General features: G+C 46.9%; 1 protein-coding gene across 1 annotated transcript; it reads left to right on the top strand.

The window, feature by feature from the left end:
- The first annotated feature begins 505 nt into the window (after positions 1 to 505).
- LOC120848541 (uncharacterized protein K02A2.6-like) lies at positions 506 to 1,933 on the top strand. Its single transcript, XM_040220535.2, has one exon. It carries the CDS (start codon positions 506 to 508, stop codon positions 1,931 to 1,933), a length of 1,428 nt encoding a protein of 475 aa, XP_040076469.2.
- The last annotated feature ends 10,290 nt before the right edge of the window (positions 1,934 to 12,223 follow it).

Below are 12,223 nucleotides of genomic sequence, written 5' to 3'. Positions count from 1 at the left end.
GGAGGTCAATGAACCAAAAGATCGCAAGGAACTTCGAACATTTCTCGGAATGATCACCTACTTGTCGAGCTTCATACCACGACTTTCCGAGCGTGCGGCACCACTACGAGAACTGCTGAAAAAAGAGATTGCATGGGTATGGACGGTAGATCAACAAAGAAGTTTCGAAGACTTGCGAGACGCTTTGACGAAGGCACCAGTGCTGGCTTACTACACTGCAGAAAAGCCGATTACGCTGTCAGTCGACGCAAGCCAATACGGAGTAGGGGCCGTTATCACCCAAGACGGAAGACCAATAGCGTACTCATCGAGATCTTTGACAGCCGCACAAATGAAATATGCGCAGATCGAGAAAGAGATGCTGGCCATTGTTCATGGTTGCAGCAAGTTCCACCATTACATATTCGGCCAACCAAACGTAACAGTAGAATCCGACCACAGGCCGTTACAGGCTATTTTCATGAAACCGTTGCATCAGTGCCCGATGAGACTGCAGCGGATGAAGATGGCTCTCCAAAGATACTCATTGGAAGTAAAATTCATACCTGGAAAAGACTTGCAGTTAGCGGACGCACTGTCACGGTTTCCCACGAAGGAAACAATGCAAGAAGAAGAAGAGAAATTTCAAGTCAACTCACTGGATCACATATCTGTCACACAAGATCGGCTAAATGAAATAAGAGACGCAACTGCAGCCGATGTCCAGATGCGTCTACTGCGTGAGTATGCACAGACGTCATGGCCCGAGCAGAAAGAGCAAGTTCCTCAACTCGGAAGGCCATTCTGGTCCTACAGAGAGGAGATTCACGAGGAAGACGGCCTTGTGCTGCCGTCAAACAAGATAATAATTCCAACGGCCATCAGATCCAAGATTCTCAACTTGCTCCACACGGCACACGCGGGCAAAGACAAAATGAAGAGAAGAGCCCGAGAAATTTTGTTCTGGCCCGGAATCAACGCTGACATTGACCGCGAACATGACGAATGCAGCAAATGCGAGAAGTACAAATCAAGAAACGCCAAGATGCCACTCCTCAGCCACGCACTGCCAACGCTTCCTTGGCAGTTGGTCGGGACCGATTTCTTCACTCATGAAGGAAAAGACTACATAATCCTGGTGGATTTTTACTCATTTTATTTTGAGGTAGAAGAAATGAAAAGTACCACAGCTTCCAAAGTCAAAGAGTTCTGCCTTAAGGTATTCGCAACACATGGACTGCCGTTGAAACTTATAAGCGACAATGGCCCACCATTTGGCAGCCAGGAGTTCAAGCAGTTCTTGGAAAACCTGAAGATAAAACAAGTTACATCAAGCCCTTACCACGCTCGATCAAATGGCATGGCTGAACGAGCCGTGAGACAGGCCAAACAACTCTTGCGAAAGAGTGCCAACACTGAAGAGTTTTACCGCTCCCTCCTTGAGTGGCGCAACACTCCACGAGACGATGTCCTCCAATCGCCAGTACAGAGACTGATGAGCCGACACACAAGAACACTGTTACCTGCGCGATCGGAACATTACCTGCCGGCTGTTGTGCCACCCAAGGCTGTCACACGTCGTCTCACAGAAATAAGGCGGCAACAAAAGGCGAACTACGATAAAAGCTCAAGAACACTGCCAGACATTGACACGGGTTCTACAGTCACCGTCTACAACACCCTGCGGCGCACATGGTCACCTGCCATAGTCGTGGGACATCCAGTGCCGAGGTCCTACGACATTTTAACCCCAGGGGGTCGGGTCCACCGAAGAACCCGTGAACACTTACGAACGGCGACGGATTCTCGACGAGAGCTGACCTCCACGGGGAAAGACACAGCCTGCACGGAACAGAGTCCCAGTGACTTTAGCCAGGGTCAGCCTCACCCGGAAGCGCGGCCGCGAAGAGGAACAAGGAAAAGAAGGCCACCACAACGATACCAACCATGTTGATGGTGACGTTCTACGCTGACTTTTCCAGAGAAAAGAGATGTAGTAACTAGCGATAGCTGGCGCCACGTCTCCCAGCGGGGCCGCGTTTTGAGCACGAGCGCGGAGCGCGCGCAATAAAAGATCATTCGTTCGAATCTCCATGCTGGCTGATGCGTAATGCTTCCTACAAATAGGAGCCCCAATTTTAAACACCAAAATATACCCCCGACTCCTAGTAATAGTAGTATTGGGGTCAATGATGACCTCGGCGTAAATGCGGCTAGTTAGCTATAGCGAAATATAAGCGAACGTTGCTAGCTGGGAAGTCAAGCTATCTTTGCTTCGTTGCCCCTCCCCACCATAACAAGCTTGAAAGGAACATGACCTAAACATAGTAATGCTTTAAAATTTTCTTCATTGTACACCGAAAGTTAGGCCACTCCATATTTTCACCTGATTTGCTCTTGATGTTAGGTGGGTTATCTCTCGGGATTTTACGGTATACAGATAATTTATTTAGACACACAGGGTTGGCTCCCAGGGTGAAAAACGTGTCAAAGAAAACTTGAGTGCCTGACAAAAGTGCCCGAGGCACATAATACGTGACGCTGAAAAGAGACCGTCATCATGTGGTCAAGGCATTTAGTGATTCTTTAAACCATTCTGTTTTTCTTTTAAGTCTCTAACCTCCTGAAAAAGGTTAGTCTGGCCGGTACCCAATGCAAAACGATTTCAAAGGCTTTGTTAAGCAGGGCTTCTTGCAGTTTATTAATAGGGCAAATATTAGTTTCAATATCCCTGCCAAGAAGTAAAAACAACATGTATCTAACACTTTCGACATAGCCATTAACACACAAACTGTCACTGTCAAAATCTAGGGCTCATTGGCATCCAGGGCTCACCAGCACAGTTAGTTCCGGCTGCAGGCATGCAAGGCATCTGGCATCATGGCAAGCTCGGCTGGCGTGGGCGGGTTACAGCAGAGCCGTGTATACAGACAGTTTGGTCAATGGGAGGCGCGGGCAGAGCCAGGGCGTGCACCAGACGCAGAAAGTGGGCTAGACGTGCTCCCTTGGCCAACCAGAAGCCTAAAATCCTTTAGCTGTGGTAGCGAGAAACTGTTTTGGTCCAAGGTATATGTTGGTATAAGGTCTTAAAAGCGCGTAAGAGTGAAGTGTAGTAACCCTTTATGGTTCAAAATAGGGTGCACACGTGATATTTTGATCATGATCATGCAGAAAGATGTAAGTAACGAATGCGCCGCACAACTCTGTTTTGCTCGGACAGAGTGCGACTGCTCGGACGGCATATTCCTGGCCGTCGGCGCACGCATTATGCCGATTGTTTCGCTAGTCACACTCTTCCACCATGATTGAAACATCACGTGCACCATATTTTCAGTCACCGAGAGTTACTCAGACGCACTTGTAAGGTTTGTTTCTCGTGACCACCGACAGGGTATTATTTCCGGCTTCTGGTTGGCCACATTCGAATTTCTGAAGACGCCCTGGAACACGCCCAGCCCACTTTTGGCCAATGGCGCCTCCTCATTTGTCTCCTTTACTTCCCAACGAATGGCCAAACTCTCTACATATACGGCTCTGGAATACAGGTGCGGTCCTCTCGTCCAGTGAACAGGGTCAGCCCTGGTTGTTGCCCCAACCGGCAGCCACCGCTAGAAAAGTAAAGTGTCGTGCATTGGCCTGCAATCAAATCTCGACCCAAGATTACGGGCACCACAATTTCACAGTGCCGATTCTGTTCCTGTTAAGCTGCATTTGCGGCATCCGGGCTCCTCCAGGTGAGGATGCTGTGCCAGAAGGTAACTGCAAGCGTGTACAGATATAGAGGCTTACCTTTTTCACTTTCGGGAATTTAAAGCAAAGTGTCCTGTAAGAGAGATAATGGCCCCACCACCCAAAAACATGACGGCATACCGATGGGATCAGTGTCACTGCCTCACTGCTCCCAAGGAAGGACGGTAACGGCCATAGGTCACTGGCTGTTTGGCTTCAGCGTCTCTGCTGGCTTCTTTGGCCATTAGTCGTCACGGCTTTCCACCTTTGCTTGTTCTGCCAATCACCGCTTTTGAAGATGGTCAGGCTGCTCACACTCGTGGCAGTGGACCGGCGACAGGTGCCTGCCTTGGTTCTCCCGTACCAAGGAAATTTCTTTGGACCGCCTCGCATCTGAAGTTGCTCTCTGCAGTGAGTACAGGTAACAATGAAGCCACCACGTCAAAGAGAGCACTACGAGACGCAAAGACGCAAGGCAATGCACGACACTTGAGCAATGAAAGGGAAGTCGGCGGCTGAATTCACTGAACCGCGTGAGTGCATTTGCTTAGGATCACGTGGTACGAGCGCTCCTGCAGGGGGCGTTCCAGACATGGCAATGAAGGCTACTCGATCACCGCTTGCACGGCCTTCGCAGCTATTCTATGCAAGGGTGATAATCGGCCGTATTGTACACAGGTACAGCTCCAGAAAAGTGTGTACAAAAAATTACTGCGGCTGGGCTCTGTCGCCTCCGAAACACGTAAGCTTCATTTGCAGCAGGAGTGACGTTAAAGCAAGGGTGCAGGCGAGCTGGATGAACATAGACATTTTAACCCTGGAGAGTGGGGACAAGGAGGACAACACGACACAGATCTCCAAACCAACTCCGAGCTACATAATTCTTTTTTCACATCACGCACAGCTCTACAATCACGACTATTAGTCCTAAACGAACTGTCAACAATGGCACTTAACCTTTTCACAAATTGGTCTATAAGGGCTGACCTTTCATCGTCAGAGGAGATTTTGTTTGCTACCTCATGAATATTTCCTACCATGTCTATTCTTGAGGGTTTTACGTTCAAACAAAACTTGGGGCTTTTTTTTCTAATACACGGGAACCCGAGGCAGACAAGGGTACATCACAAGGATTACAAATCTGACTCCTTTCGAGATCCGGTGCGGTACGAAGGGTTCCATGAGGCTGTTCGCTGAAGATGTAGAACGAAGGCCTGAAGGTTGCGCACTTTAGCTCCGCGAAACTTTTAACGGTTCGGTTCTTTTCGACAACCAAAGGCGATGATAGGAGTCTTGTTTCAGTCTATACCAAGTTTTGAAGTCCAGCGAGGAGGTGAAGTTCTCTTCGTGGACAGCAACCCACAGCTTAGTTGACACTTCATGAACGAACTTAAGTTGATCACACTTGACGATTCTTCTCTTAAAACGCCACTGAAGGTGTGCAGAAGTCAGATATCTGAATTCAGAACCTCCACCACATCGTTTCCGTTGTGCAAGGCTGAAGTAGCTTGCGTCCCACTCCGTCCGCAGCACGATGACCAAGCTGACGTAGAACAAACAGCGCATGCAACTCGAGGTCTCTCGGATTCATTAGGGGAAGAACAGAAGTAGATATTGGGACAATGTCTGCGTTAGGTAGAAGTAATGAAGTTAAAGCAAGGGTGCAGGCGAGCTGGTTGAATACAGACATTTTAACCCTGGAGAGTAGGGACAAACAGGGCAACACCGACACAGATCCCCTCCAAACCAACTCCGAGCTACATAATTCTTTTTCTCGGCACCGGGCGCAATTCGAAAATTAAAGATGCTTACCCAGAGCACAGGCTGCACGTCCACAACACACACCAGTGCGGACACCGCCGAGTCGCCGAGCGCCCGACCGACACTGCACGCCACTTTTTTTTTTTTTGTCAAAAAAAAATATATAAATTACTATGACGTCACGGATGTCAAAATAACATTCTTTTGACGTCCGTGACGTCAGTGGCCACGCCCCTGTGCTTCAAATCGGTGCCGAAAATACGCAGCCCCGGATTGCGGGACTCGCGCGGCACGGAACTAGCCACTACAATAGCGAAACCACGCGGAACTGTGTCGACGTTTTCGATGTTATGGAAACCGCAGGAACTGCGTCCAAGACAGGCAGGTTTTGCTGCCGGCTGCCTGGGTGCCTTCCGTGCTGCGTTCGGTTCTGTTTTCCGATGCCAAGTGCAACCGGCGTTCAACGTGGTTCTGTATTTGTGCGTGTCAGCAACATAGCTGCAACATCGTGATGGCAGTGTTGTGTGTTGTGAACAGAAGACTGGAATTATCGCCGATGTGACCGTGTGTTCGCGTATCACTGGTGTAACAAGAAGATGAGATCGTAAACTATTGGGCATTGATGCCGCTGGTCGGGCCGTGATCGGAGGTTGCGGTGTAGCAGGTTGACATTCCGCTTTACATTAAAAAGTTTAATATCACTTGAGGGACTACGTGCAATCGATCAACGTGCGGATAGTCATGTTGGAACGCTGGTCTGAACACTAGAAGCTCCTATCGCAATTGTACAGTGGCCAATATGACTGTCGGAATTGTCTCGTCCCCGAGAGCGATTGCGCTCTGGGGCAAGGACTGAACAGTACGAAATCGTGACGGAAAGTACGTATATTTACAGTATGGAATTTCGGCATTAAAAAGCAATAGTACGTAAAATTGAAAAACAAAAAAGCTACCCTTTATTTTGCTGTTTAAATATACTACGGTTCCTGGAGAAACTGCCCTCCAAGTTGCGCGCTGGGATGAGCGCTAGAAGTTTTCGGGCTCGCCACGGCGTAGCTCCGTACACTTAACACCTGCCGCAAGTCGCGGCTTTGACTGCATTCAAGTTGATCAAAAAGCGATTTCTCAGCCCGTGAAGCATCACTTCCAGCTGAGTCCGCTCTACAGAGATTATTCAAGACGGCAATTGCAGCTTTGCGCGAACAGCACAACTAGAGAAAACAATAGAAATACAGGCTACGACGTGCCGTGTGGGGAAACAAACTCATGGCTTCAAACCGCATTGGAGCGGCTTGATTTATTGGCTTTCAAATAATTACGGCATGATCGAGCGTTTACTTTTTAATAAGAGATTCATGCCCCTGAGCCATTCAAAATACTCTCAGAGGTATGACATTGCTGGAAAAAAAATCAACATACGGGGAATATTTTTTTATTGCTTAGGGAGTCACCGAAAAGTTTCGTACGTTCAAAACAACCAGTATAAAAGACGGAAACGCATATTACGGGTGTAGTGTTCGGGTTAGTGTGGTGTTCCTTTGTATTGATATTTGTGTGTGCCGTGTTTGTGATCAATGTATGTCCAGCTGATGCTTGCAATGAGCGTAATTAGGGGTGTCGCGAACTTTTGTCGAACCGGATTTTTAGGTCGAACCGGGTCGAACCGGTTCGACTGGGTCGAACTGGTTCGACGAACCTTTGACCTTTTCACCAGATTCGACAGGTTCGACTTTGTGGGCAGTGTGGCCAGACCTTGATACAAGCATGCCAAGGTTTGAAGAATTTTTTTTATGCCAAGGGTTATTTTATTTTATGAACAGTTGCAATTAAAAGAAACTAATTCTAATCACTGAAGAAGTTAATAACTTAAGTTTTTGTAGTGTATTAACTGAAATAACCAATCAGCGCTGCCCTTAATTAGTCCCTTAGCTTTTACCATCCAATCCGAAGCAAACTGGCCAGCCTGTCGCGCATGCGCACACGAGTCGAACCTCAATACCAGGTTCGTCAAACATTCCACTAAAAGTTCGAAAAAGTGGAACCTGGTCGAACTCGAACCTCGGCCGGTTTGCGACACCCCTAAGCGTGATGTGTAGAGGATTAGAGGATCCCCAAGTGCAGTAGTGGCCTGAGAAAAGCATATTATTTTTTGTAGAACATGAATTGGGCGGTGCCTAGCGCCACCTAGCCTAGCTACTTGCAATTACTCTGCTTCACCCCGCCATCTGGTGGCTAGCGATTTAACCTTCTTTCACGCTACGCGATAAACAGCGGCTTCGAGTTTGTTCTTTCGAGAGCGGCTTTCGGTTTCGCGGATTGAGTTTGCCCTTCTCCGTAATGTGCGGTTGACGAAGGAATTGTGACTCGAGGAAAACCAAAGGTAAGACGCAAAGTGCGCGAAGTAACTGGGTGTCGGTTGTCTCCGTTTAACATCGCAGTGCTGTCGACGAGAAGACTGAGTAACTGCTTTCGAAACGCAAATTTCTGTACCTGTGGGGGGAATCTGGCTTCGAAAATAAACACAGTTCGCGGAAAGCTCGTGTTACGCTTTTATTCGCTGCTTCTCTCGTCCCGTTCAAGAGACGTAGCGTCCTCGTTAAGCCTTATTGAGCTCGATTTGCTTGATTCAGGGCCGCCATAATGAGATGCAGGCGACGGAGGAACTAGTTGCTTCCCTGCTTCAGGGACGAAAGTTCCTCCCTTTCTAAAGGAACTTAGGTTACAAGACTGTTCCTCCCCTAAGGGAGGACTATCCATACCCTTTTTTCTAAGAGTGTACTGGTCCTAATCTGACCCAAATATACATGCACAGACAGCCACTGATTCTTGAGCTTCTCTTTCGCGTTGAAATTGCGAGGATAAAAGGGCACTATTTTTTCAGTCCTTCCATCGCAAAGCTTGATTACTTAATTGTGTGGATCGCAACCATCGTAACCAACCGCCTGACGACAGTCGAGCGTGGCTTATGGATTTGACACGAGAACTGTGTGAGCAGTGGACTTCGGCTCGTAGCAATCAATGCCTCGGCGGACACTCGGGTAGTGGCTCGTGTCCAACCACTGCGGTGATGAAAATAGCCGAACTCTAACAATTCCTGGAGCTCAGCACCCGTTTTCTGCTTTGCCAACCACAGCGCATGGCTATATATAGTCACGCGCTGGACTGTCAAGCCAGAAAGCGACATGCAGCAGAACAGGCGTCTGACACATCCACCACCGCTGCTTGTGACACCACGGAGATCGCGGCTGGCGACCATGACACTTCTACACTCTAAAATATAGAAAAGGGGGAGGGGAAATGGAGGAAAAAAAGAGTTTCCTCCCTCTCGCCAACGGAAGGGAAGACTATTGCTTCCGTACCTCCATTTGACCGATTCACATGCAGCGCCGTCTGGTGGCGCTTGAAAGAGGGACGAAAACTTCCTCCTCCATGTTCGCGGGGGCAGCGGCAGTCGAGCCACCGCTGCCGTACGAACGTATTCAATGACGGTGACGGCAGTAGGGTGACCACCTTCCTCCTAGCGAAATGCGGGACACGCGGGGCCGGGGAAGGGGGGTTAGGGAATTTATTAACACGCACACCACAAACCGAGGCCCCGTTAACACATTTAATATACTGTACTTTTTATACACCTGCTAATTGTATTGCAGCAATTAAGCTCAAATACTTTTCACTCACAGTGATATATTTTTATGCCAAATATGTTATTACATGTTTCGAAGTTGAAAACTTGAAAATCGATTGTAGCAGAACTCAATGCAACAAATGGAAATTAAAAAAAAAAAAACAGTAAATTTTTTTCGGGTTATTGTTTCCTGTACACGCTTACATTTATCAATATGATTCTACACACATTTTAACATTGTTGTTGTTTTTTTGCCCGTTGTGAGTTGCAGGCTTGTTACGTTGTGTGGCTGTCTTCGCCAAAAAAAAAATCTACAGCAACCCTAGTTTTAACATTGACTCAGTGATTTGAATTTAATGACACAGTGATTCGAATAGAATTACAATATTTCATATTTAAACTTTTTGCGAGCAGTTTTTCTTACAATATTTTGCCACCAAGTGGAGAGGCACAACGGAGCACGCGCATCGGGTCTCCTGCAAGAACGACGGTCGCTTCCCGCAATGCTTGGATAGAAAATGGCGTACCACTGTTATTCACCCGACTACCAGCGACCTCCGCGCTTCCCCGCGTCCCGTTGTTCGACAGCACCATGAGTTGCAGAGTTAATTTTACGACAGTATGAAATGCGGGACATTTTGAAGATTTTGAAATTTGTTGCGGGACGCGGGACACGAGCCCTCAATGCGGGACAGTCCCGCGAGTCGCGGGACGGGTGGTCACCCTAGACGGCAGGGACGCCAACTTGAGTGCTTGGTTGCTATTTACATATTTAGATCTCTAAAGGCGCATTCCCACCGGCGATGTAAGCAGTCGCGCGATGCGACTAGATCGCATCGCAAAAAAAAATTAGATGGTCACACCGGCGTGCGCGATGAGCGAGTCCAACGCCTTCGTTGGCGAGTCGTTTCTCGAAAACTCTCGCTACGAACGCCGTTGATTGGCTCAGCCGCTCCGCGACTAGGTCACATCGCAAAAAAGTCGGGTCGAGTAGCGACTGCTCAAATCGCGTCGCTTTTTGCCCGCGATGGTCGCTTTTGCGATGAAAGTTATCGCGCGACTAGATCGCATCGCCGGTGGGAACGTGCCTTTAGAATGCACTCAAGAAAAAAGGGTGTAAAAAGGTGTATCATTATTTCAATTCGACGTACAGTGCCCTACAGTCGTACAGACGGCCCGAAATTTTACGAGGGGCTTGATAGCTGTGTGGTACAACCTATTAAAATAGCTAAAGTACTTATCAAAGACCATATAAAGAAAACAGAGTTTTTACAGTAGAGTAAAAAAAAACGATTATGTTTTTTTGTTTTTTTTGTGGTCAGTAAAACGTACATTAGCTATTTTAATAAGTTGTAGCACACGGCTATTTTATTTTTATTTATTTAGGAATACTGCAGGCCAATTGCGGCGCAAGCAGGATTGGGGGTTACAAAAGTGGAGTCAAAAAAGCGCAACACCAGGTAATCCGTAAAATGGGAGAGGGGAACAGGGAAAATTATGCTAAAATTGTAATAAAGCACAAAAACAAATGCGTAAAAAAATGTAATAGCTCACAACAAAGTTGGGAGGGGTGGCGGTAGTGGGGAACAGGAAGATAAAACACAATGCAAAGAGTTACACATCAAACAAACGCTCAGTCGACTCCAAAACATTGTCAGATATAAATATGTGATGAGGTAGGTTGTTCCATTCTGTTATGGTTCTGGCAAGGAGTATTTAAATGCATTTGTTCGAGCGAATACTGGAGTTATTTTGCGCGGATGATCATGCCTTGTGCGCCTAGTCGAGGATGGGTGAAGAAAGGACGACGATTCAAGCCGGAGTTTTTTAAACCAGAGTTGATAAAGAAATTTTAGTCTAACTAGCTTCCTTCGTGATTCAAGAGAGATGATGATGTTACTTTGAATTAAGGCAGCAGGTGAGTCATGCGGGTGGTAGCGATAAAATATAAAACGAGCTGCTTGCTTTTGAACATATTCCAGTATCTTGATATCTTTTTTTTTTTTGTGAATGGATCCCAGACTGTACAGGCGTATTCTAACTTCGTTCTTATCAATGTGTTATAGGCTAAAAGTTTCACATGAGAAGGCACGTGCTTAAGCTTGTGCCTTATCATACCTAGTTTTCGACGGGCAGCTGCACAAACGTGTTCAATGTGTGAGGACCAAGATAAGTTGCTAGAATTATTATACCAAGATATTTAAAGCTCATCGTCCGAGAGATGTAGTTATCACCAATAAAGTATTCATACTGATGAGAGGACTTTTTGTTAGTGATGCGCATCTCCCAACGATCGCACCAGCTAGAAACTGCATTAAGACTTTCGTTCAGAACAACTTGGTCCCTAGTAGAGTTAATATCCTTGAACAATAGACAGTCGACCGCAAATAAACGAATACTCACGCTTTTATCTATACAAAAAGTGAGGTCATTAATAAAAATTGAAAAAAGAAGAGGGCCAAGGACACTCCCTTGCCGAACACCCGAAATTACAGGAAGAGGATCAGAATGGTGACCGTCTACATCGACGAATTGTTTTCGCATTTGAAGATAAGCTGAAATCCATTGAACAACTGTGCTGGGAAAGCCAATCTCATTTAGTTTGTATATAAGACCGGAATGAGGAACTCTGTTGAAGGCTTTGCTAAAATCAAGGAAGATGACGTCGACTTGACCAGGCCTATCTACTATAGAAGCAAAATAATGAATAGTTGAAATGAGCTGAGTAGTAGTAAAAAGTCCCTTTCGGAACCCATGCTGAAAAGACGAGATTATTTCATTTCATCAAGCCCCTCGTAAAATTTCGGGCCGTCTGTTCGACTGTAGGACGCTGTACGTCGAATTGAAGTTTTGGGGTGTATTATATGGGACAAAGGGTGTAACGTTACACCCTTTGACACCCTTTTTTCTTGAGAGTGTGGTCCTTTGAATTTTGGTCACAGTAATAATAATTGTGTTCGTTGTTGTTCCACTATGCAGTCTGTCGTATGCGTTACAACAATAGAGAGTTTAAGTAGGTAGTTCTGGTTCTCCCGCTACGCTATGCGCTAAGGAGAGATCCCACTACTGCCCATCCGCGGTGAGAGCGGATAAATAGTGGAGCTGCGGAAGCTACCGGAGGCACGCTAG

This window comes from Ixodes scapularis, unplaced genomic scaffold, assembly GCF_016920785.2.
Source record: "Ixodes scapularis isolate PalLabHiFi unplaced genomic scaffold, ASM1692078v2 ptg001518l_1__unscaffolded, whole genome shotgun sequence".
NCBI classification, from domain to species: domain Eukaryota; kingdom Metazoa; phylum Arthropoda; class Arachnida; order Ixodida; family Ixodidae; genus Ixodes; species Ixodes scapularis.
Note: the sequence above shows the minus strand (reverse complement) of the source record. Positions and strands in the feature narration are given on the sequence as shown.